The 27,451-nt window shown below is 39.1% G+C and overlaps 1 protein-coding gene across 1 annotated transcript; it reads right to left on the bottom strand.

Moving 5' to 3' along the window:
- Window positions 1–334: 334 nt before the first annotated feature.
- On the bottom strand, window positions 335–27,429 carry OTC (ornithine transcarbamylase; the record flags this gene model as incomplete). Its single annotated transcript, XM_082751591.1, has 10 exons — window positions 335–400; window positions 2,399–2,536; window positions 3,688–3,837; window positions 3,947–4,000; window positions 4,321–4,443; window positions 10,883–11,036; window positions 16,345–16,432; window positions 22,533–22,614; window positions 23,217–23,355; window positions 27,353–27,429. 10 exons carry the CDS (start codon window positions 27,427–27,429, stop codon window positions 341–343), a joined length of 1,065 nt encoding a protein of 354 aa, XP_082607717.1. The 3' UTR covers window positions 335–340.
- Window positions 27,430–27,451: the final 22 nt, after the last annotated feature.

Here is a 27,451-nt window from a genome sequence, read left to right as displayed (position 1 = left end):
AAAAAAAAAAAAAAAAGAATGAAAAAAAAAAGCAGATTGTAATATGCCTCTGATGCTGGTAGAGCCAATCGTTAAAGAACAACTTTGGAAATTTTTCAGCGATGCTGATCATTAGAGAAGGTACACAGCTTAGAGGCTCTAGACAGGAAGCAGCTTTTGCAATGGCATTTATTGTCTCAAACATTTTCACAAATGTAATGCAATATTACATACTTCAGCAGAGCTAACCACACAGTTTTATTAAAAGCATCCTTCATTGCCTCAATCCTTTCTGAAGAAGATAGACATATTTGCGGACCAGAATATTCTGCCATTTTTTCTTTTGGCTGGAATCCAAGCATCAAAATGTAGGCTTTTGTAGCTGTGGTGAGTAATCCGTCAGCAGGGAAACCATGACAGCCTAGAGGAGGAGGAAAAAGAAAAAATCCAATCATTTTGGAAACAGATACTCCATAAAAATAAATAAGGGGAAAATATTTTCTAGCTCTAAGTCTTGTGTTGAGAGTTATTGGCCTGACAAAAAGTGCACGCTTAGATTTATTTGCTAGAATTTCTGATGATGAATCAGGAAAGAGCTGAAAATCACTTAGGATGTTCTGTATCACAGCTGATAGTTTTTTTTAGTGCAGACAAAATATATTAATGGACAGCCTAGCACAAATTCAGACAATGCACATTTAGACCAAAAGCTGAGGCCTTTTGGTGTGCTATACTGTATCCTCAGCTGCTCCTAGGAAATGCTGTAGGTACCAAAACAGCAGGTGGGCTTGCTTGCAGATTTCAGTAGAGCTGCCATTAGCATCAGCAACAGCCATGCTTGAATAAGGGCTTCAAAATGGATCCCAGTTTAGCTATACTTTCTGTGGTAAAATATGGAAAATACTCACTGAGGTTAATCATCTGTCATGTGCCCCTCCTGCTTCCCCCCTAGTATTTGATACACAGCTCCAACAAACCCTTGGGCCATGAAATGAGAAACAGGAAAGTCAGCTAGATAAAATAGTGCTGAGGCAGCTTTGCTGTCCTCCCTGCACCTGTACACACAATGAGCCCCTGTTCTTGCTCAGTTTTGAGAAGGTATTACCTGCTTCACCCTGTCGTGGTTTCCCAGAGATATCTGACTGTACATTGTTCTTTTGGCCCAGGATTTACAGGGGCTGTGCTCTTGCTGCTGGGCTTTCCTTTCCCCACAGCACCACTCAGTGTGACAGGTAGACCCAGGCACACGGTGGGGACTGAACACACAGCTGTGCAGCCCCCCACTGCTGCCCATTCCAGAGCCGCACAAATAATTTATTTTTCAGTTTGCTAGCTGAGCTGGAAGGGTTAGAAAATAGGGTACAAACAAAGCCTGTGCATTCTTTATTTTTTAGCTTGATAAAATACAAGTCTGACACTTTTCTTAACCAAACAAAATGTGTAGTTTGAACCCAAAGTAAAGGTGTTTTTTATGTGTTTGTTTTAGGGTCATTAAACGTTGTAAAAATAAAATAAAAAGTATGAGCACTTTTCAGAAGTTTAAGGCCAAAACACCGCACTGAATTTAATAAAATTTGTTAATAATTTTCACTGTGTCCAGAATCTCATGTTTTGGTACATACAATACTCAGCCGCTTACTAATTTAAAGCACATCTAGAGTTCATAGTTCATCTGAGAGCTATGTTAATGCCATTTGTGTTTGGTTTTTCATCTCAAAGTTTTCACTAGCTTTTGTCAACATGACGGTTCTAACGCCACCAATAAATAAGAGCCTACTGAGATCCAGCAGCAATTTTCTGAAATTCTAGGAATGCTGAGAGAGGCGTTATGGTTTACATTAAGTGCCAAGTGTCCTCTCATGGTTCCCATGGATCTCACAGTATCACACACACCATGACTTTGCAGGGTCCCTCAAAGATTTGCTCTTGTGGTGCTTTCTCAGGGAAAGTTCCCATTGGTTTCAGTGGCAGCTTTTCTTGAGAAAAAAATGCAGAATCTCTAGCACCATCTGCTTTAAGTGTTTGGGAAATTGTAGTTTGTCAGAACAGTCCCTGGGACCTCAGCATTTAACATTTTAAAATGGAGCAGCTAAGTTAATCATTAGTGTAAATCTGGTGATTTAAATAAAAATAAAAGAAAATAAAATTGCAGTTTATACTTCAGGTTTCACTTAGTGATAAAAACTGGGTCAAGCAACTGCAGACTATTATCAAAATAGGTCACATTTGTGTCCAGAAGTATTTGAGCTACAAATATATGTTGCCTACAGTCAAAACCATGATGTGCAGCGGGGTGCATTTGAAATATGTGTATTAATATTTATGGTTTATTGAGAGACCATATTGAATCCAAGCCTGTAAAGTAGGGCAGGACAGAAGCTGACCTAACCTCTAAATCATGTTATCTTCCTTTTTATACCATAATTGTCCATTTTCTGTTTTCTGCCTCCTGGAAAACCAGTGATCTTGGAGAATAAAACACTTCATCATCAACTTCTTCAGGTTTTCTTGGTAAACAATGTAAAAATGTCCAGTTGGGAGCAGCAGATTTCACAGTCTGCAGATCAAAAAGAATAAAAAAAATCAAGACATATGCTATTACATTAATGAAAACTTTAACTGGTAAAAAGGTTTACAAATTTCACATTAGCTCCCATTCTAGTGACTTTGATGATGAACTCAGAAGAATTCCACTGACATCAAAAGAATTGCTTATCAGTGAATAAGGTGGGAATATTCCCATTGAAGTCAGTAAGAGTTCAGTGCTGCTTTCACAAATTCCATTTTTTACTTCTATTTCTCTGACTTTAGAAGGAAGTAAAAACTCTAGTGACTTAGTGGATCGATAAAGTACAGATCAATAAATCTGTATTCGAATGTCACACAATAATATAATACTATAGATAATTTCAACAAGAACACATTAAACCATTATTTAAAAGGCTGTGATTTTTTTTTCCTTTTGATATTGTCACTCATAATATACATGCATTGATCTAATATCAATAAACAATGAAGATTTAAGCCAATTCAGAGACATACCCATTAATAGTATTTTATGAACTTACGTTAAAATACAGTCAATTAAATCAGCAGTAATTCTATCAGCAAGGAAAATGTCCTTTTTATCTTGAACAATTAATAGTTTACGACATCATATTATGTCTGTTTTTATTCTGATATGCACTTCAACTAGATGATTTTTAAAAACATTTATTCTGTGCTTTATACATTGGCAGATAGACACAAAATTGTTCCAGATTATGCCCAGACTATGAATTAATCTGTGAGCTGCTCCTACTAAATAAAATGCAAGGGATCTTTTCTGGTAGAAAAAAAAAAAAAAAAAGAAAAAAAAGAAAAAAAAAAAAGAAAGGTTAGGAATAGTGTTTTTTGTTTTTGTTTGTTTGTTTGTTTTATAAAAAAGTAAAGGATTAGCTCTCCTGCACTGGTTATGTTCTGGATTTAGATCTCATTGGGAAGCTCTGAGAGAGGCCTGCCATGTGAAGAGTACATATTAACCCAAAACTTGTTATTTTGTGAGTTTTCAAGCTGAAGTAAGGTTTGCACATTTTGTTGTTGTTGTTGTTTGTTTGTTTTTCCCCATAGCTCCACTCAAAACCACACCAAACCCATGCTTTGTTGAAGTTGATTCTTACAAATGCAATCTGTAAAAGGATCAACCAAAAATGAAATCTGAATTTTTACCTGCATTGTAATCTGATAACCTTGAAATGCCTTTAGTCTTCGTTCCTTTTCCTCTTCTTGTCCCATGCTTATCCATGTATCTGTAACTAAGACATTGGCACCAGTTGCAGCCTCCAATGGATCCGTTGTGAGAAGCAACTTGGTACCATACTAATGTGAATAAAACAAGGAAGATCAGGAAATCACAAAACTTCAACTTCATTTATAGCAAAAGTAAACTATTCAAACTACTGTAACAGGCTGTTTCTTGGTCTCATACCTCTTTGGAGTACTGTTCAGTTATTTTCATTATTCTCAGGTCTGGTTCAAAGCCCTGCCAAAAGAGGTGATAGATAACACGATGGAACATACATAAGATATTTAATGAGTAGAAAAATACTGACTGAACCATTTTCCTTTGGAAAAAGCATGTTATTCAGCACTGTAAAGCTTCAGGAAATTACTTTGATTTTGTTGAAAGTTCATTTTGGGGATAAACTGGTAGAAAGCATTCCGATAAAGTAAGGAAAATGTATTTCATCAGTTACAGAATGAAATACCGATACATCAGTTAATTCTTTGTTCTAAATTGATTCTTGTATCTTGCAAAATCAAAGGTTTGCCCTTCTTTCTCCATGCCCACACCTTTCTTACCTTGGGTGTTGCAATATGCAGATGCATTCCTAGCTTCGCAGCGCTCGTCATGATGGAGTGGAGGACATTGTTTCCATCCCCGATCCAGGTGATGGTGAGTCCGTCCAGACCACCGTAGTGCTCCTGCCAGATGAACCACACAGCCCTGGGGTTATGTGCCAGGAGAATGGAGCAAGATGATGACACAGGGAAAAAGGATGATGCCAAAGAATGCAGTGATTTTATGAGAGTATGGATTACCCTAACCTGGAACAGCACTGCAGTGTTAACTGTAGCTTTGCCTGATTTCACTCACAGCCTGTACATGTGCAGCTACTCTGGCCCTTAGACACCAACAGATAAGGTCTAAGGAGGAACAAGAGGACCAGCAGCACCCATCTGCAGATCATGACAATTTGAAGCCCTTTAGCAAGGCTTGTTTTAAATAGGCAAGTTTATAGGTACTTGAGCTGAGACCAGAAAACTTGCAGAGATGTAACCAAGTGCTTCTCTATGCCTGCTCTGTACTCCTCCACCTCATGACTCGAAAGGCTAATGGCACGTTGGAGAGCCTTTTATTCTTAGTTCAAAACTGGGCCTCAATACTATTGCCTTGTGTTAGCTGGAAGCTAGACAGTGTTTCAACACTTTGTATGACGTGGTTCAGTGCTTGTCAGAGAGGATAAGCATCCAGACTGCAGAGCTGTACTGACAGGCTACCTTGCAGGAAGGCTCAGCAAAGATGCCAAAAGGCTGAACAGGAGAAGGGCTGGAACTGCATGCCCCTCTCCTGGCAGCAGCCATTCCTAAACAAATGATTGTAAAGTTGTTGCAGACCAAATTTACTGTCGTTTCTGCTAGTGAGCACAATTTTGAGTCAAAAATAGTAGCATCTGAAATATTTAATGCCATTAAAATGCAGTTGAAATCTAAATCTAAGAGTCCTAGGCTGCCTACAGTTTAAAAGCTAAAAATATCATGTCGTGAAACTATAGCTTTTTGATTTGTAGACAACCATAGGCTCATGGGCAGAGCTGTGATGCGAGGGCATCATTTATGGGAGAGCAAAGCAGGACCTTGTGGACATGGAAGTTATTTTAGTAGAACAGCTCTGCAAGTCTCTAAGCATCGTTCAAAATCCTTCCACATCTCCTAGCAATGATGTTCCTAGGAGAAGGCCAAACTGAGGCATTTCTTTAAGGAGCTGTTTCCAGCGAGGGGTTAGCAATAGCTGAGACACAAACCCACAGCTAGGAGCAAATGAGAGAACCCTCAGTTCTTTTGATCTCACTATTTAAAAATAGACATCACAGCCTGTAATGCTCAAAGCACTGACTAGTGAGTCACAAATACACTGCTATGTTAAATAACCTCCACCTTATTACCAGCTGCTACTCTGCATTAAAAGAAGCACAGTGCATATTAAATACTTTCCTCTGTTTTCCCTAGCTACTAGCTGGTATGGATAAAATACAAAATACCGGAGATGTCTGTATAATAACCCTCATAATGTGCACTGCAAATTGCAAAGCCACCTCTGCCGTGACTGCTGTAGTGGACATAGCTGAGCTATCCTTAATGAAGATGTTCAGCTAATGGAAGAAGTCGTAGTCAAGGCAGAATCAAGCTGTGTGCATGCCAGTGGAGCCTATTTTACATCGTGTGCTAGGCTTTGTGCTGCTGCTGGTAAACAACTGCTGCAATTCCTACCTCTTCACTTAAAGCCGTCTCACTCTGATTGTGGCTTTGGTGCTTATCCTCAGTGCATACTTGCTGCAGGGCATCCTGTATTGATACATCCCCAGCATCCAAGAACGTGAGAAAGATGAGAGGATTGCACTGGTCATAACCAGTGAAGGCAATACAATAACACATTTTGTATTTCTATTTTGTAGCACATGCTTGATCGAATACACAGAGGGAAACCTGCAAAAAGTGTTTCCCATGACTGTAATGATCAAGGTTAAACCATAATCTTTTCACCTGGCCCTCTGAAGGTACTTTTCCCCTTGTATCACTCCCCAGTTTTTCCAAACTCTGTTATATTAATGCAGGGATTTTACCTGATTGGGTGTTCTGCAGTTTCTCTTTATATCTGGGACCTGACTTCAAAATATTTAGGCTACTGGTAAAACCACAAAACAATATTTAGAAAATCCAGAGTCCTTCTCCCTTATGAGTGACTCTTTGGCAAGCTGATGACTGCTGTTTCAGTGAAACAAAACCTGGTTTTGCTATTCTCATGAAAAAAATCCCTGCTAAATAATTAATGCCAATTTTACAGTCAACTTTCTCACCCTCCTGCTTCTTCTGCTATGTTTCATTCTGTTCTTCTCCGTGGTTGCAGTGTATCAGTGCACCAAACCACGGGGAAAAAATAAGCATGCTCAACAGTATGGCACTGTTGTATGTTTAGAGACGACTAACTAATTAACTAATTAGGGGCTTTCATGTCTGACTCTATGTGGGATTGCTTACAGCGAGGCAGAAACTCTGACACCACTATAAGTTCCTTCTGAAACATTCGGCCTCAATGGTCATAGCAGCCCTCAATTAAAGCAAGCTTTTGAATGATGAATCAATAGTCCATCAAAATTTTAAATGGAAAGCAGAGGACAGTCAAAGCTTTAGCCCTTTGGGAGACAGCGTGACCTGGTAAATAAAAACCAGGGCAATCCTGGAAGGCATATGCTGCACCAGTTATTTTATTCCTACCTCAGTGTTTGGCATGGTTATTGAAACAGTGTGTTCCAGAGGATCAGTCCGGATCTTAGCTGGAATTTCCAATTGTTAGAATAATGCTGCTGCTGATGGTGATGAATTTAAAGATTATAATAATTTGAGCTCTTTGGGTTACAGTTTGGGAAAAGATTGAGAATAGACAGCAGCTCCCTTCAAACAGGGCATTGCTGTCATTTGTTGCACTATTTGAAAAGGAACCCCCGATGTATTTGTTATGCTAAACATTTCTTTATGCCAACCATTTCTTTCTGAAAGAGAAATTTCCCTTCAGACCAGTGACATAAAAGCTAGTGGCATATGGATCCACTCTAATTACCAGTCTGGCCATCCTGCAGTCAGCTACAAGCTAGCTGATTTGGCCAGTGGCATTAATATCAATTGAATCAATGTCAATACCTGCTTTGTCCCCAGAATACAAATTGTGTGATGCTGCCCGTCAGCCCAGCTTCGCCGAACAGAAATTGAGAGCCATGGCTTCTGCCCAGGAGACTGAGAGGCAGTGGGTGGGCTCAGGAAGCGGCTGTTGTACCTCTTCAGCACAGAGAGGGACATAAAACAGCCCTCCATGTGCACAGCAGCAGCACACCAAATTGTCGTCTTTTAAGGCCAAACCCCCACGCTCTCCAAATCAGGTTGCAAAATGTTTACAACCATTTCTAGTGGGTTTCAAGTCGAGAGCAAACTCAGCACAAACCAAGTTTTAGAAAGAATGCAACAGGTATGGTAAGGAAAACAAACCTGTTGGCATAATAGAGGACATTAATACTGACCGCAGTATTAAAGGGGAGAGCCCACGCAGACTGAAAACCTGTGAGGGGCTGCAGGTTGCTCAGGAAGAAGGCACTGGGCAAGAGGATGTTGAACCTGAAGGATCTCACCCCAATACTCATGACAATTTGAAGCCTGACAAGAACACCCTCAATACAGAACGAGAAAGAGACAGCCCCAGTAATAAACCCAGTAATAAAAATGTCTGGGGAATGGGCTAGAATACACAAACAAACAAACAAACTAACAAACACAAAATGCACATATGAAATAGGAATCAGAAGCCATAAGCAGGAAGACAACCTGACAAAACAAACCAGGAAACAAGGCAGAGGAAGTTCTTGAAGAAGATTCAAGAAAGCGTCTGGAAAAATTAACAGGATTTAGAAAATGGAGGAATAAAGATGTGCTAAACATGAAGAGGGCCAATATGCCTGTAGAGCTGCAGTGAAAAACACCAAGGGAGATTAAAGAAGAGAAAAAAGTACATTTTGGGTGTGTACTGACAGCAGGGAGAGGCCAAATACAGGCAAGAAAGTATTTGCAGAGATAATGAAGAGACATTTTTAGGAGAAATCAGCTGCATAAATTCTGTAGCCATATGTAAATATAAGGCTATCAGTCTGTGCCACTATTGTATTTTGCATGCATGCATAAATCAAATAAATTGCTTTTGCATTGCAGAAAAGCAGTCCGAATGTTATATATGAATTTCTAACTGATATAAAGAATCGGTGGTGCTATTCAACATCCCCATATTAATCTTCTTGCAGGGAGTGCTCAGATAACATCTTCTTACCCTGCAGAGAATCCCATGAGAAGTTTGGTTGTGGTAAGCACCAACTAGACCCTGTGGCTCCCACTTCTTCAAGTGTTAATGCTACTTCTGTGAACTGGTAAAGTTCGTTACACGAGTGAAACGCTGTTTTATTAGGTTCTGTAAGACCAGCCTTCTTCACCTCAACATACTGTGCAGAAAAGAACAAAGGCAGCAGAAGGGCAGAAAGGAAAAGAGCACACGGTGCCAACACCCGCAGTGCGCTGCTGGGAGCTCCCTCCCTGCCTCCTGGGTAAGAAAGCAAGAGTGTAAAGTGCAGCGTGCCCTCTGCAAGGTGGGCAACTATCCAGCTGCTCAGACAAACTCTGAGCTTAAGAACATGATGGAAAGGTCAGGGGAGAGATAGGAGTGGTTGGAGGAAACAGTGCTCTGCTAGCAGGTTGACTGGGAAAGTGTTGCAAATTTTAAAACGCTTCCATGGCTGTCCAAAAGCAAAGTCACTCCCGGAGACCTCAGTCAGTGCTCAGTTTATCACAATACCTCTCCACGTTGGATGTTTCTTTTTGAGCATCAGCTGTTATAATCCTGTTTCCTCATCATGTCAAATGGGCAGGGACAATTATTCCAAAAACTCCATCCACAGTGCTTGATGTAACAAGGACAGCGACTGCTGCTGCTGCTGTCCTGGGTATTCCAACCAAGGGAAAGCCCACCCTGCTGGGGCATGTTCACCTGGAGCTTCTACAATTTCTGCCCTATTCAGGGACTCAGTAGAGGAGAAGGTCAGGATGATCAACGGGGCATCTACCCATTCAGCCAATCTCAGCAGGTTTCTCCCAGATTCAGTGGAGAAAGAGACACAACTCTAGAGGGTAACTGAGATGCTCAGCAGCCTCCCTTCATTGACAAGAGATGGAATCCAGGGCAACGACACTGAAGTTTGGTGCTGCAGTCAGTGGCATGAACAAGAGCAGTGGATGAAACAAGATTTACTGGCAGAGATACCAACAGTTATGGAGCCTAGGAGTCACGATTACTGGTGAAACTTGCTGTTCTCAATTGTTAAAATGCTAATAACCAAGGTGTTTGTAAGACAGAACCTCCCAAAACACAGTGATAATATACATCAGTTTTACAGCTGCACAGTGTTTAAATAAAAAGATGATTTACAGTGTTTGATGATGTTCTCATTATGACTTACCATCTTACATAATTTTAACAGCTCACTGAAGCTGGCTCAAAGTAATCTCCCACATGCACGTATCCTGAGGTATGCAAAGCATTTTAATCTCAATTTCACTTTTTTTTTTTTTTTTTTGCTAGTCTCTTCATTCTTACTATTGAAAATTGTAAGAAAAATAGTAATCAAAGTAACAAAAAAGTATTTTCACTAAACATATGAATGGTTCAGTATTTAAAGTTAAAGGCATGTATAATTTGTTATTTCTCTCACTAGATCTTTTCCATATACCAAACGTCCTACAGGAGAGTCTTTGACAGCTGAGAAACACAGCTGAATGAATCAGGAAATTATTCTAACCCTCCTTTTTTCAAGCAGTGTGATTCTTATTCATTCAGAAAGCAAACAAGGTCAGAAGAGTTCATCAACGTTGTCAACCAGCCCTGCAGTACACCAATATTTTTTAATAAGCTAGTTCCTCAATTGATTGTAAAACAGCATAGTCCTTCTGTTCACAGATAAACATCTGGCATTCTATGTGTAAAATGTCATCCAGCTGTCAAACCAAATATTTCATTAGATTAGAGCTACAAAATATGATCTTTGTTAACTGTTCTTTGATGTGAGCAAAGTTTAAATAGGTTTAAGAGCCTGAACATTGGGGATTTGCACCGGTAGCATTAACTGGCTTTTCAAAGTAAATTCAAAGCAATTTCCCAATATATGGATAACGACTCCTTTTACATTGTTCATGGGTTATGGAAGCATCAAGAGTGAACTACTGAGTCTCTTAAAGTCAGTAGCAAAACTTCCCTTAGTGTTGGTTAAGCCAGCATCTCACCTTTATCTTAGTATTTAACCCTCCCTGCACATTTTTAAAATTGCAGCCTAATTCCAATGATTAATTTTATGCTTAATTTTATGCTTAACTTCAGTACCACTACAGCAGGTAGGACTAAGTAATTGTTTTAAATTAAAAAGTTTCTTAATTATATTCCTGAATAAAGATCTGTTTAAATAACAAGTGTCATGCAATTACCACTTAGAAAAACCTAGGACTAAACAGTTTTGAACCTGACTTTCTCAGTGTTATTAAGCAGGGATTATATTGTTACCTGAAGAGTTAGGTAATCAGCTAAAATCTGTAGAGGATGATATAAATCAGACAATCCATTGATTACTGGGATTGTGGCTTCTTTCGTCATTAGGTCCAGATCATTATGCTTATAAACTCGAGCCAAGATTGCATTTGTCATACTGGACAGCACCCTAGGGGACAGCAGAAGATATCCAAGTCAAACATAATAAATACATCCCTTTTGCACCCTTCAATGTGCAGTGCATAAATATTAATGAGAAGTGGTAATGAATCAATTTTTTTTTCAGCTTTCTGAATAATGTATGATGCCTGCATAAAGCACTTAAATGCAGATATTTAACAAGCTGCTAATAAGCAAGCAGTTTTACTTATTAACAGACCATAGCAAGTAAATGAAAACTACTGCTGTTTCTCTTCAGCTTTTGATTGTAGCTACAGATAGAGCATCAATAAATGTTATGTTACGTTAATAAATGAACTAAGATAAGAGATTGCACAACAATGTAATACTTGAAGAATTCGGTAACTTTGGAGGAGATAAGATTTCTTGAGTCTTTCATCGAAGAACAAATGTAGTATTGACTGGATATTACAGTGCCTCTGCATGGTATCTTGACCTTTGTGAGGATTAGGACTACAGATCTTTCTTAGATCACCACAGTCATTTACTGATCTTAACAAACATGGGAATAGGAGGCCAACAATACCAGCCTGTTCTTTCTCCTATCTATATATCTGTATATTGACACTCCTGATATCAGCACTAAAGTAATGTCCGAGTTTGAAACTCATTATATGGATAGGGGCATGCAGGATTCACTGTGCCACTCTGGCTTTAGCCTCGTTTGCCAAAGTGTGAAAGAGTCAGAGATTAGCATGGTAGATTAGCGTAGCATACTCAGTGTGCTCTGAATTCTTTAGATAAATTAAACATGGATTGTGGCTCTGCATTTCTGTTTTAATCAAGCCCTGAAGCATGACTTTGAAGTAGCATTTTGTGTGCTTTAATGTTATCTTTAATAGGACCTTAAAACAACAACAACAAAAAAGAAGAGACTGGAGAGAAGACTGTGAAAAACTGTTGCAGTATTTCTTTCTGTTTAGCCAGAAAGGATTCTGATACCTCCTCAGGTGGAAATATAGCTGTTAACCACATGGCCTTTACACAGACAAATTTCCTGATTAAGTAAGTCAGTAACAATTTTTTTTATACTGACATCAGACATTCCTTACACAAGCAAAACTCTTAAAAATGTTACAAGATTCCCAGTAGAGCTCTTTCTGAAGGAAAGACTGCTGATAGCAGCCACAAGTGTAAAGGAGGAACTGAACAAACTATTTACTGATTGTAAGCTATTGGAACACCGTCTGTGTGACTATTTCTTCCTGGCTCGTGATTTCTATTATTTTGTTTGTCTGGATTCTTTTATTCTAGCTTGAAGCATATGGCTTTGGAAAACCTGTTCTGAACTAGCCATCAGAGATATGATGCATGACCTCTGTTGTTAGCCATCTAATAGGTGTCCACCCTAAACAAGAAATATCTAGTTCCACTTCAGACAAGGAAAAGAGGCAATCACATTGAAAAATTGCCCATTTATCTTGGACATTTTATAGGATATTAGGTCAGCTGACTCCTACCTCACATGACAGATAAGGCATTTCAAGAAGATGGTTCCTTTACGGGGTATGGCAGTAGAGGAAAATCAGTCATAATCAATGACAAACTAGTGAATACTGCTGCATTTCCATCTTTACCCTGTTGAAAGTAGGTACTAGAATTATTGGGCTCCTACCAGAAAGACATCAGACTGTTCTTTTTCTAGCATTTCTAGATATCATATCTCATAGGAGGAAGTCCAGATGGAAACTGGGATAATCTTTCATGAAATCAAAACCAAATTAAATCCAGCCAAAAATCTAGAGCTTATCTGATGAAATGAAGTCTCTTGTAAGCAAAACAATGTAAAGGAAACCCTATAAGTCTGGAATTGCATAGTAAAAAAGATCTAGTTAGAAAAAAGTCTTTAGTGAAGATGAAGTTTTGGAAGGTGAGGGGGAGTAAGCATAGGTTTATCAGGTGATTTTGCATTTGATGGAGTTATTAAGGTTCCTATGCTATCACCGGCTACAAGTTTTTGTTTGTTTGTTTGTTTGTTTGTTGTTTGTGAGCCTATAAACTTAACCTTCAAAATCCCAGAGCTTGTAAATATATGAGTACATTGGAATGCTACATATGAATCTTTTCAAAATAAGTTTTATTTCTACCTAGAAAAGCTGTGAAGTTTTGCTCAGCTGTATCCCCCATGGAATTCAAAAATAAACACAAATAAGAATATGTCTTTTGACGTTACCTCTGAACTTTTTAACCCAATATTGTGATTTTAGAGCATTTGTGTGCTTTTTGGGTAAAATATTGTTATCCAGAGTTTGAAGTATTCTACGTATTTTTTGAAAGTATGTATCAGTTCAAAAGGTTTAATTTCCTGAAAAGACTACTTCATTGTCATTGATAGTAGTAAAGAGGCATGTTGTAGACTTGTTCTTAGTAAGAAGTAAACCCACCCACCATAGATGGAGAGATTCATCCCCTGATAATGCCAATGGACTTGTACAATCATCCTAGGAGCTCTTTATTACTGCCACTGAATGTTATGGCCACTGAGCTATAGTGGTGCACAACAGAACCTCTCTACACTGGAAAAAACAGATGCAATACTTATATTTCATTTCACGTCGTGGATCACACATGCTAAACACTGAAAGGCTTAGAGCTCCTTAATGGGTAGTAACTTTTTGCTACTGTGTCAGTGTAAATGTAAATGTCTTGCGAAGCATGGAAGAACTGTATTATGACCAAGTAATAAGTCACTAAAAATATGTTCACAGCAGAAATGCTTTCAACCCTTACCTGCTGCAATTATAATAAAAAACGTGGACTTTTATAACTCTGTGTCCCCTTTGCTTTAAGTCTCAATCTTAAGTACTTCTAAGGCCTTCGGAGCCCTAGACACAAAGCTGTAAATATTTTAAATACCCTCTCGGTTTACTACAAGCATTGTTTTTTTATTCTCACATTAACTGAATGAGGTTGGCATGTCATCCTTCATTCACAATATATACCAAGGAATTTATAATCAGGTTGTTCTTGTGGGTAAACTACTCAGTCTTGATTATGCAAAGTCAATAATAATTCCACTAATGAGAGCAGGACTGAAGCAGAGCACGTGGGGCTCTGTAGTGACTTGGGAAAGCCTTCTCTCCGCTGTCATAGGCAAGTGCTGTGACTCAGCAGAGCAGAAAAATCCCCAGGTCAGGGTCTTGAATAGCAACTTGACCTGGAAGAGGGAAGCAGTGACAGGGAAAAGGTGGGGTGAGGGCTTGCACGGGAAGTGGGAGCTTTCTCTACCAAATGGAGACTCCTCTGGAATGGCTGGAAGATCTGCTTCTTTCTGCCTTTTGCCTTATTTCTTGGAGTCTGTCCATCTTTCCTCTTCCATTTTGCTTGTGCAAGCAAAGGTCATTCAAGATACTGCAAACCAAAGATTTAATGGCCCTTTATTACCCTATTTTGGAAGAAAAAGAAAAAAAAAGTCTACAGAAGACATGTCCTTTTGTGGATCAGAACAGGGCTGGATTGGCCATAGGGTTGGTATGTGAACAACAGAGAACCTCCAGACAATGGCATTATGCGCCTGGTGCAATGGTGCTTGGAGAGGTTGTTGCAGAGGATCACTCTACAAGGGCCCTGACCACATCCTTCTCCAACCTGGAGGCTGGAATGAAGAAGAGGGGAAATCCTTTGAGAATAATACTTCTATCACTTAGGGGGAGCTACCTTTAATGTCTTCCATTCACCTTTAATATGACAAAGTAATTAAACTGGGGCAATGTGCCATGATGTATGAAGAATTTCTTTTGAGGGGATGTGTTTGAATCCCCTGGCAGCTCTTCTGAACTGGCCAGGTGGATGCAGTGACCTAATATACCTCAGACTTGACTGTGAAATCTCAGATTAATCTGGTCCCTCTGTAGGCTCATGAGTTTCCGCAATTTTTGAATCACTGAAACTCATAGTTACTAAAGCAAGTCATTGGGACAGTTTCACTGAAACGTCTAATGCTATAGTTGCAGCTTCTTGTGATATTGGCAGTTATATACCTAGCAGGAAGTCAGCATTTTCACGCCTCAAGAGACTGAAATTTTGACTTTCTACTATCAACACCCATATGTCCTCCACTTCAGCAGTTAAAGGCAGGAAATGAAAATTTTAAATGTTCTAGTGTTTCATATTTTTCTTACATTTTCCTTGGGTTTCCTCAGATAGAGAACAGCCACACAGTTCTCAATCTCTCCCACTAGACCGTGAAAACTGTAATACACAGCAGGGCAATGGAACCTCGTCTGGCTGATGGCATGTTTTGACTTGAGCCTGACAAACCTGACACTGCATATCTTTCACCAGAACAAAAAGGATCTTCCAGATGCTACTAACATTTCAACGGCTGAGCCTGAGAGAATCAACCCCAGGCTGCAAAAGGGCTTTCTAGAAAGAAGCACAATGCCGAGGCTGGGTGAGTCTTTAACATATGGAGGGCTCTGAAAAATAGAAAGGGCATCTGCAGAAGATAACCTCATGTTCTGCCTACTTTGAGCTAAGTTCTTTCCAGCTAGGGCAATGGGGATAGACTGCTAGCTACCCATTCCTGTATGCAGGTGGGACTTAGCATGATTAAGATCTTCCACAGGTGCTGATAAGAGAGTGATGCCATAGCCCAGCCTCCAAGCAGTCCTGGCAGTGAGTGTGGCAGTGAAGGAAGGCACATGGCATCAAAAATTTGCTGCAAAGTGTTGGCCAAGATCGGTGCTGCTGAAAGGGGGGGATCAGAGTGGCCTTCAGTGCTCCCCTGCAGGAGTTCATCAGCAGCTACTATAACTAGGATAAATAAAGTCTTTGCTTTCTGATTTTGTTTTTTTGATTTACCAGTCAGCTGTACTTCTGTCTCCATGAGGAGCAACAGGACAAGAAGGTTCTAGTCTTATCTGAATATATGTGCCATTATCAGTGGAGCTGTCCTACAGAGGTTTGTAATATGTTTCTGCTTGTGTGACTGTCACTCTTGTCATCACTCCACAACCAAAATTCAATAAAATTGTTTCTTGTTGTGAGATGTTTTGGAGAGCTAGAATGGTTGGACTGATGGTGTGCAGAGCTACAGTTTCTGTGAGCTGACCTGTAAATATTTAAGAATTTGGAGTGCCTTCTGACATTTTCCATAAAGAAAATATTAACTTTGAAAAACCTGCAAGACAGGTTTCAGCCTGACCAACTACTTCCTTAAACATTAATGGTGGACTTGGCAGCGCTAGGTTAAAGGTTGGACTAGATGATGTTAGAGATCCTCTCCAACATAAATGATTCTATGGTTCTGTGATCTAACAGATATACAATGATCAGTCAAGTGACATCTTACCAACCTTGCGGTATCCGTGAGACTCTCGTTAGTGCCCAGATGAATATCTTGTGTTGTAAGGAAGGAAGGATGTCCTCCAAGGAGAGCAAATCCTACAATGAGGACAAATTAAAAAAAGAAATTAAACACCAGCACCTCATACTTACAACCAAGTTTTCATGCAAAAGGTATTCACAGCAATAAAACGAAAAGTCAGCAGGCCATCCAAATGCTTAAAGTCAGGCACCATGAGATGCAAATAAATGTGTTAGAATAAAACTCCTCAGATATGATGCTTTGCTAAAATTTCTAGGCATGAGATCTGATCTGTTTTCATAGGACCAGTCATTCAAGCTGCAAGGCTACATATTGTTGAAATATGTGGTTTCCCGTTAAGAGCTGAGTAACCCATTCATCATGCCGAATTTCTATGATGTCTACTTCAAGGGACTTTGCATCACAGAACTAGAAAGGACCATCTGAGTCATTAGGTCTAAGTCTACATCCTCGCAAGAAGTTGCAAGGATATTCACTCAGATAGAAGACCTTAAGTTTCCTCATATATCATTATAAACTAAAGCTGGGTCACAAATAACCAAGTGTCTTAAAAACAGTGATATGACAGGGACACAAGGAAAGATCTTGGGCACTGTCCATATCCCTCCACCCCGCAATAGTAAGGAATTTACAAGGTGAGACAAGGAACCAGATGGATTAGGTCTGAAGACTGAAATACGTTCCTGAACAGGAAATCAGGGAAAGACTTGAGCATCATTTAAGAATATAAAACACTTTGGGAAACTTGACAGTATTTTAGACTGACAAATCTCACACTAAGGGCAAATTTCAGGCTCCATCGTGCCTTATTTCCATCGCACCACCACAAGAAAGCTATATCACAAGTGACCAGCTGACACAAACATAGAAGGAAACAGCTTTTTTTTTTTTTTTTTTTTGGATGGGCCCTGAGGGGGGTTGTCTTAGAAACTTTCACTAATGGTTTAGCACAGGCCTAGCACAGGACACAGCATCCTACCACTGGGAAAGTATGAAGAAGAGGGTTTGAACTGGGCTGTAAGTAGCTCTGTAAGGCATTTACTGTGCAGTGGGAACAGTTTTCCACATAAAAACAACCCCCTGCTAGTAGAGAAACTGTCAGGGAGGTCTTGCCTTGTCTCTAATACCCACTGTGGAGGAAATTCTGGAGAATCCTGATGTGGACACACCAACCTTGTTGAGACAAACCCTCAGAGGAATGAGCCTCTAAGGAGACAAAAAGCTAGATAAAAGGCCAGGTTATTTTTATTGTTGTGAAGAGAAAGGCTGCATACAGCACAGAAGAGTGGAGATGCCCTTCTGTACCATAATGTGATCTCTTGGAGGTGCTAACTGTTTTTATTTTAAAAATTAAGAAGCAAAAAGATTAAAAGCTGCTTGGGCTGGTTGTAGCCATTAGATGGCACTGCAGACATCGTCAGGACTGCAGCCTTAACGTGATGTTTGTAAAAGCACGTCAAAGATTAAAAAATTGACCCCACAACTACTCTTCAAAAATGATCAAACCAGGAATGAACACTAAAACCTTTCACAGCTAACACCAAGCAATGAAGTTCAGGCTGCAGGTGTGGGCCGCACAGTGGGGCCCCTAGCACAGAGAAGCCCTTATTAAATTCAGTCCCATGCGGGAAGCAAGGTTGAGGTGAGGTCCTCTAATTCGGATCAGTTCAGCCAGTCTCCAGACTTCAAAATGAAACCTTGCCTTTTGATGGCCTCAATTTCCCCAAAAGTAGGATTAAAAGCAATGATGTTCCAGATCCCACCCTCAGGGCAACTCTCTGTTCCATCCATCCAGTGTATATTTATTTTTGCTAATGGGCCTGACCTTACTTTCCCTTTGTCGTTATTAAGAATTGCTCCAAATCACAGTGAGACTGGATTCAGACCCAACAAACTTTTAAGAACGAAGCATCACTTATTCTACTGCTACTATTTGCTTTCAGAAAAACATTATCAATATGCTTGCTGCTTCACCCTTCTTTCTTGGTTATTCAGAAGCCTTTTTGTATTAAGGCAGGAAAAAATGTTTAGGTTTCCCCAGATACTTTCACCTCCTCTTTGCAGCTTAGCCACAAACACTGCATTTATGGGAATGTGCATGCTAACTGGTGCCTAGACATTACAGCCTGTTTATTCAATGCCAATTTTTAAGTCAAGATCTCATGGATGAAAAGTTATAGGTAGTAACTTTTCCTGACAGATTTCTTGTTTGTTTGTTTAAAGTTATATATGATAATGTCAGTGGTTTATCCCAGGAAGTTCCACACAATACAACAGCTCTGCACTTCAGGCTTCTAAATGAGAACACTTTGGTTGATGTTTCACAGTCCAGGCAGACTCCCATGGACAGGTTCTGTTTTCTATAAGTGATGCCCAAGTAGATAAAGAGGAATCTGGACACTTATTCAGAATTGCCAGGCGTCAGGCAGCCTAGTCAGATCCGCCACCTGGAGTCTGTGTACATAGCAGAGTCCTAATGTGTTGGGTTTCTGCTCATGAACTGGCCATCTGTGTAGGGCCTGAGAACATATTTCCACCCAAAACTTTCCATCTGTAAATATAGGAGCTCTGTGCTCTAGCTGCTGTGTAGTTGCAGGGGAAGTATCCATGCTTTAGACTCTTTCATCCAGACTACTGACAGGGAAAAAAAAAAAAAAAAAAAAAAAAAAGACTTTTGAAGATATTCAGCAAAAAAGCACACTCCAGAGTGCTATGTTAAACTGCAAGATCTAATCCTCTTTGTTGTTGCAATCTGGTTATATCCAAAGCCACTTGCTAAGTGTTTATATGGATCTCGGTATCTTCAACAAACCACTGTAAATGTTCATACTGGGGAGACAGAATAGATTATTATCTCATTACCAAACTTCTTACTGCTGTTACTTTGTAAATAATGGACAGTTTTATGTCCCAGGCTGTGGTATTATTGATCCCACTTATGCAAATGCTTTTACTGAGGACATGACTTCTGGTGGTTGTACAGACCTGGGTTAAATTTCCATTCCAACCTGTTGATGCTACATTGGGTAAGTGGGCCAAAGAGAATCCTCTTGTTCATACATTGGATACACATTTATGTGGCTGCCTTGCTATCACCAGGAGCCATATACACCCATCTTCTCAAACTCAAAGGAAGGATCCTGTTTTATATTTCAAGAATCGAGATTTAGATTTGTTAGTTTCCTCACTGCCAGGATGCCTGCCTCCCTGCAGGATGTACAATCTACCAAGTATCTTTCAGTTTAGACTGATAACAAAGAATGTTTCTAGCTAACAATTACAGGAGCATTCCTAAAGCAGAAGCCTGAAACCCAATAATCATTTTTAAAGTGACCCCTCTAACTGGAGAGTAAGCTAAAAGAGTGCTCTTGCCCACTTTGTAACGTAGCCAAGCTAAACAACACCAGCAACTCTAATGAAAAAACATACTATATATTCTGCCATGTAATATCATCCCCACTACATTAGAACATGCGAAGTGATGCAATTATTTCTGTGACAGTATGTAGTAGCCTTCAGGCATTGCCTTCATCTTCCCCTCACTCCCATGGTAGGAGGCATAAGCTGGGAGTAATTCTGATGAAGCCAGTGGCAGCAAACCTCTATAAACCTGTCAGAAGGAAAGAAGGTACATAGGGATTTTCTGCCTGCATTGTTGTAACTCTGTTTCTTCCTTGTGACATACTGTCTACATTCAGTTTCTGTGAAAGGATGGGATTTATTCATAATTTGCTAGCTAAAATGTAACTTAAGCTGTTTATTTTAAGAGTACCACTGACAAACAGAATATTTTACAACAAAGCTATAACACAAACAGGGCATTCACCTTTATGCCATACCTGAGGATGTTTATTTTACAAGTAATATATGACCATGTGGAATACCTTTGTTTTCAAAAAGTATGCAAGATCTTATACAGAATGGGTGTGAGATTCTGACTGCAAACAAATGACATTTACCAGTATAATAGCACAGATGTCACATTTCCCAATATAATAGCCAGTGATAGCAATAAATACAGTAGGTGTTGTAAAACTGGATTTACTTTACCAATAGCCTGTGGAAGTTATTTGTAGTTCTTCATCAAACTTACAAGACCACTACTATTCTAAAAATGGTAAAATAATACGGGTTTCAGAAATACGCTTTAAGACAAGATTACATTTGTTCAACAGGGTAAAGGGACCATGGATTATGCCACAGGGACCTATACATTATTCAGTACAGTCCCACTGCCGTAAGAAAAAAATATTTTAGAGACACAGTATATTGGAAAAGCAACTTCAGCTGTTCTGTTATATTATAAATCCATGTTTATTTGTTTTTCAAGAATGGAGTTCTTCAGAGGCATAGAGACAGCAGGACTTCTGAAAGGACTTCCACAGTGTTCAGATATGGCAGCAATCTTCTAGACACTGCATAGAGCAGATATTGCAACCAGCTTTTTCCCAGTTTCTACTCCTTTAAATTGAAACACATTGATTTTTCTCTAATTGTTCCTGCAAGTTTGTTCAGATCAATCTGACCACCAGAACTTTGTCCCACAACTGACCTCTTTCAACATCTCAAAGGTGCAGCTTTTGGGAAAAGCTATTTGAGATGACTCCTCTATTTTATAAGCAAACATTCCAATCCACTTCAATGCACAGTCCCTCTGGACATAAGATAATTGGCAAGAAATGAGCTTATTCAGTGATAAGGAACACATGTGACCCCACATTGTTTTCAACTATAAATTACAAGGGACAATTTGTGTATAACAAAAAGTAGGTGAAATACATAGTTTCCATGGACAGAAAAAACTCGAGTCTGCCTTTGAAACAATGTCTTAGGCTTAGTGGACTTAAGACCAAATAACTGAAGGTGTGAAGATAATGCACAGAAGTTAAACTGCATTAAACTCCCTTGTGGAAGCTCTCACTCAGAAACAATTTGGTTTTATTTCATTGGAGCTTAATCCTTCTTGGATGATTTTATATGCATTAGCTCCCATCCTTAAGCTAATTCATCTGAGCTTTCCTGAGCTTCTTTCTTCCATAAGCCTTCCAAAGCCAAGGACTAAATAGTGCTTCCTTCTGAATACAGAAGCAAGAAGGATAAACAGATTCAGAGAATTCATGATTACCTGCCATTATAAGTATGGCAGGCATCAAGGAAATGGCCTACAAACTCCAGTATTAAAAGGCAGGTTGCCCTTACAAAGAGGGAACACAAGTTAGAAACACATTCATAATCCCTGCTTCATCTAGAGAAAACAGAAAGGAACAACAATTCTATATAAAGACCAAGATGAGCAGGTAAAGGCCTGTGCTATATGATAAGAAGGCAAAATTAGAAATGCTTGCAGATGACCCATCTTCTTCCTCGCGTTATTTTTACCTTTTCCTTTATGTCTTGTAAAGAAATGTGAATACTCAACAAGTTTTCTGTCCCTTAACCTATGAGAAGCTTTTTCTTCTCTGATAAGTAAAAATGTACTCAGAAGACAATCACCAATTCACAGTTATTCCTGGTTTTCCTGGTACCACGCAAACACATGAATAAACTATTTCAGTAGTCCCACTGACTTCAGAGCAACTACCATGTAAATAAAGATATGCATGTGTTTCAGTGTTTGCAGGACTGTATCCCAATAGTGTTCCAGTGCCTCATCTTATTAGCCTAATACCATTGAGTCTCCATCGAGTTATCTTCCCATGTAGGTAATCATGTTAAATTTATTTTTTCCCTAACACATATCAAGGCATTACTGTGATTCCCCATCTAAACACATACTCTGAAATGTGACAATGGTAATGAATAATACACTTGAAAGATATTTACTAGAGCTTCCACAAGATGTAATTTGTGATGCCTACTGAAATTTATGTTGGGAACTGTGCATATTGGTGAGAACTTACATCAGAAACGTTCACTTTAACCTGTTGCTTGATTTCTGGTCTATCATGTGTTGGAATGATCTGGTGAAATTTCAGTGGCCATTAATATGCTAGGTGAAACACCGTTAGCTACCATTCTTTTCCTATTTTTGTTTTAAAACATTAGGTGTCTCTTAATTAAAAACTGCTAGATACAAAATTATCTGGTGTTTTTCAGTGTAATACTCACAGTACACAATTTCAAATAAAACATGGCTGTGCCATTGCTCTGATATACCTGTTTCTGCAGATAATCTTGTTCTTGTACTTCTTTTCTCAAAAATCATGGCCAAAGCTTTTCCTTGCATTAAAGGTAAGTACTGGAAAACAGGAGTTGAAGGCATTTCAATTTTACAGTCATTATCAATTTTCCACTGTAAAAATACTTCTTTCACATTTTAATTCAGCATTAGAAAATTAAAAACTTTTTTTAAAAAAACAAAAACAAAAACACATAACATTATTCCTCTGCCCTTCAAGAACATCTAGCAACAGAAAAGGTTAAAAAGATAGATCTAATTATAGGGGCACAAAGACACTGCATTTTGACACCCAAATTGATCTCCCATTAAGGAGAACTGTTACTAATCTTATTCCCATGCAATACAGGGAACTGTCTTCTATTTCCTACATTTAGTGCTGCATACACACCATGTGTAAATGGATGGGATTGGCCAATAACAGGGCCAGCCATGCAACACTGCTTAACTCTTTCATTTGCAAAGTCTTCTGCAGTATTTAAAGAATATCTCTGAACATTTTACAGGAATGTTCTTTGATCTGCAGTATGTGGTTCACAGTATTAAAGAGCTTAGATGATGATGTTTAGGACAAGCCAGCTAAATTGCCAATTCCCAATATCTTTCAAAACGATATTTATTTCAACATCTGAGTGACCTAAATGTCAGTTGGAGGATTTTACCTCTCCTTTGTGCTTTATCCTGTGTTTCAAATCTGAAGCCATCCACAGCAAATGCTTCAGTTCATCAGCTGTGTAGTTCTGTAGAGTAAGGAGGTCGCGACCTTTCAGGCTTACATTCATTTGAGCTGGTGGCCCATGCCTGTGTCAAAAGAACAAAAAAATATACTTTTGGCATTTGACACAAAATTGTACTCGTGTTAAAGCCAATGAACAAGTAGCTGAGATCTGTCTTGCTCCCCTCGTTTGACCCAGCTGGATCAGCTTGATGGACTGCCTTAACTGGTTTCAATAACTTCTGTCACGCTGGCACGACATGCCACCATGCCGTATATTGATCACCACAGTAACAGCGTCTCAAATTGTATTATGCACCGCACATTAGATGTAGCTTCTTTTGCCTTCTGATATGTGTATGACCTGACCGTGTGCTGCTTAATCAAATACAGCCAAACACAGAGCCACTCAGGGCTCGGTGAAATGGGTTACGAGGAGACTGTAAAGCAGTCCTTTGGAGCACAGAACATCGAGGAACTGGTCTTGGTGTTCTCTTTCCCTTACACAACATAATTTCTGCTATTTTAGGTGAGGTGTATTAATGAAACAGTTGAGTCAAAGCCCATGTTTCCATTGGTTTAAGATTAATAACAGAGTGACAGTTAGCCCCTTCTCTAGCACTGTATCTACAGCCCTCCTTACTGTAATACAGCCTGCACTGTACTCTTGCTGAAGTTTTGGATGGGTGCAAGCTAAACATTTTTTTTTTTTTTTAATTAAAAGCAGCATTTTTGAACTGATCTGATGGAATGGAGTACTAAACAATGATGCAAAAAGCAAAAAATTTTTCCTTTAAGCAGAATTTTTTCCTTTAATTGAATGTTGTGTCTTTTCTTTCTGGACACCCGTAAGAGTTCTTTAGATAGACATTATACCACCACCATTATTAAGAAGAGTTTTTTCACAGTGAAAAGGATTACGTGTAACAGCAGGAACATGGAGAATATAGGAAGAAGTAGCACATGAAATACAGATGCCCTGGTGGTTAATTTTGCTGGAGCTCAATACATGCTGTCATATATCAGGGTAATGTGCTCCAGAGATTATGCAGACTGCCAGAGGATCCACCACTAAGCTAGCTGAGCATAAAGCATCACAAAGGTTCCCATCAATGTGTACAATCTGTCTCTGCACAGGTCCTCAGACTGCAGAAGGGGTGCACTTCTATGGAGCACTGTTCAGATAAATTCAGATAAGGTAAGATAAGATTTCTTGCTTTCTAAGTTTAGAGAGATGTTGCCCATGTATTTTCTTACAGTGTTGCTGAAAATTGATTCTCAAGTGAAATGCAATCTGAATTGTATGAACAACTTCAGTAATACGCATTTGTCAGTAACATTTAAAATAATAATGCACATTTCCAAGACATAAAGACTAGTGTTCACGCCACTACAATCATTAGTAAAATGAAGTTACATATTTTTCTCTGTTATCTTTCTGTTTCTATGCCTGCCTCCAAACTGAAGTAAACAACTCAGACACAGTTAGCAAGTGCCCAAATGCCACATTTTTGAAACTGAAGTGGATATTACCGAGCTAGCAAAATGGTCTCTTGTACTTCTGTATTTGATAACTTTAGAATAGAATATGCCTGGCATTAGAAGAAAGGTTGGGCATTTATGCATCAGGTAGCTTCCACCATTGCTTGAAAAACAGGCTGCTAATGAAATCCAGTCCTGTGAATACTGAGGCTATATCTTGATATTCAAATCAATGTATATGACTTCAATATGTGCATTCTGAAGTTTCTGTGCATTCTGTAGTTTCATGCATGTGACCTTTTAAAAATATTTTTTCAGAAGAGGGATTTGCTGTTGTGTCCAGTTTGGGGGAATGAAAAAATACTCATCCTGTTTTAACATCTCTGCACTTGCTTGCTGCTTGGTCACTATTCTCCTTTGCTGCATCATTTCCACTTAACAGAATATGCCAAGTTGGAAAGAACCCACAAAGATCATCAGGTCCACAAAGGACCACCCAAAAATCAAACCTGTGAACCTGCGATGGCTATGACCAATGACTGCACTGCCGTTCAAGTGTTTTTCAATAATTCCCAGAATAATCTTCTCCATAACATTACCAGGCTCTGAAGTGAGACTCACAGGCCTGTAATTACCAGGTTCTCCTTTCTTGCCATTCTTGAAAATTGGGACAACATTTGCCAGCTTCCAGTCAACTGGGACCTCTCCAGATTCCCAAAACCATAGAAAACTAATTGAGACAGGTCTTGTGATGACACCAAACAGCTCTTTGAGTGCCCTGGGACGAATCCTGTCAGTCCCTCTGGACTTAAGTCCCCATGGACTTAAATGCATCCAGATGAATGGATGGTTCTGTTTTCAGTCTTCAGTGCTTCTGCTCCCTGAGTTTCTAATGGCAACCTACAATTGCTTGAAGGGAGTTACAGAAATTGCCTAGTCTGCCTCTCAAGCAGCAACATCTGTTCACAGGTCTTGTTTTACCACTTGGCACCACTAAAAAAAGTAGTACCTACCACTAACTTCTGCGTTAGTAGACAGTGAAGCACTAAAATTGTTTATCCAGAAAGGGTCTGGTATTACCATCCTTGGAGATTTTCAAGACTTGGCTAAGCAAAGACATAGGTGACCTGATCAGCTGTTGTCAAACTACAAGAAAGTTGGACTATGGATCCCTTCCTGATCAATGTGTTCCCATCATGATTCTGCTTTACTGCTATGACCTTCAGAAATGTGTTCTCTTCCCTTGTCCCCAACCTTGGAAACAAAGGCAGAAGTGGTCAAATGAATTGCAGTTAAGGGGCATGAGACAACAAGCCAGAGTTAAAATGTAACAGGCAGAAATGCAAGGTCAAGCAGCTGCACATTTCCTTCTGAGCAGGGATAGAAATTACTTTGGGTTACTAGCATATAGATTGAAATATATTATGTTATCTTGTGATATCAACCATGGTGTGCTTAACTTGTAATGTTCATAAGATAGTGATGATTGATACTTTATGCCAATGTTATGATATGGTGTAAAAAAAAAAAAAAAAAAAAAAAAAAGACAGCATTATGCAGGGAGCTTAATAAATTGGTTGATTTTTGAAAACCAGGTTTACTGGGTTTACTGCAGTTGTTTTCCACATCTGCTTTTCTATCATTGCTGCTAAACAGAGAAAGTTCCCACTGATTACCAGCAGTGAAAATCCATAAATCCATTGAAGAAATTATCACCCAGGCTTCAGGACAACTCTAAAACTGTCACAAATAAACCAAAGAACTCAGAAAAGGTTTGTTTCATTTCTTGTAACATAGAAATTATACATAAAAATGCCATTGCACACTAGAATTTCTGTTTATATGAAATTCCTGTATACTGCTTTCTAACACTAATCATTTGTTACAAATGCTGTGAATATTATTCATATTGACACCAACACAAAAATAGATAGATGTGGCATTAAGTTTCAGGCCTTTAATTTTAACTTGATTCTTGAGATGTGACAAGCATTAGAAATAGCTTACTGAAACAGTGTCGTAGAGGTACTTTTCAGATGCCATAGGGGAGGGGCAAGTTGATGTGGTTGAAGAAAGAATCTAAGTGAGGTTACACAGATGTGTCTCCTTGGTTAATTTTGAATCCCATATCACATAATGCTTTTCCTACGTACCTCAAATGTACACAGAAATAATAATAACAAAAAACCAGCTCTGAAGCTGATTCACCTTGCAGCTTCAAGGAGATAATCCACACTCCCCCCTCCCCTCCCAGTATTGATCATGATAATTGTCTAAACACATAAGGATTTCCCATGCTTTATTTAGATCTTTATCATTTACAGTACCTGCAGTGCACACTGAACTCAAGAAGAAACATTTTTTCTTGGTTTTGGAGCTAAATCCCATGGAAAGAATTAACAAGATTTCACAAAACATAAAAAGGAAAAATCCTCCAGTCTCATGAAGACTCAAAGCTTGCTGCCTGAGAAGGCAAAAGGGCACTAAAAATGCTAGCAGAAGCCTATATCTCTCACTCCTCCACAGAATTCAATTGCCTTTGTCTCCAGTTTTCTGATTAAATGTCACTGAATGCCAGACAAAAGAAAAGGATTAACTTACCAAAAATGTCGCAGCAGATGCTTGTTGTTCCATGTTAATTTTTTAATATGGAAAAAGCTCCTCAAATTAAAAAGCATCTTCCTTTCACAGTAGATTTCT

Source organism: Aythya marila (assembly GCF_965140915.1).
Source record: "Aythya marila genome assembly, chromosome: 1".
Taxonomy (NCBI): domain Eukaryota; kingdom Metazoa; phylum Chordata; class Aves; order Anseriformes; family Anatidae; genus Aythya; species Aythya marila.
The sequence above is the reverse complement of the archived record's forward strand: the minus strand, read 5'-3'. Positions and strand labels throughout refer to the sequence as shown.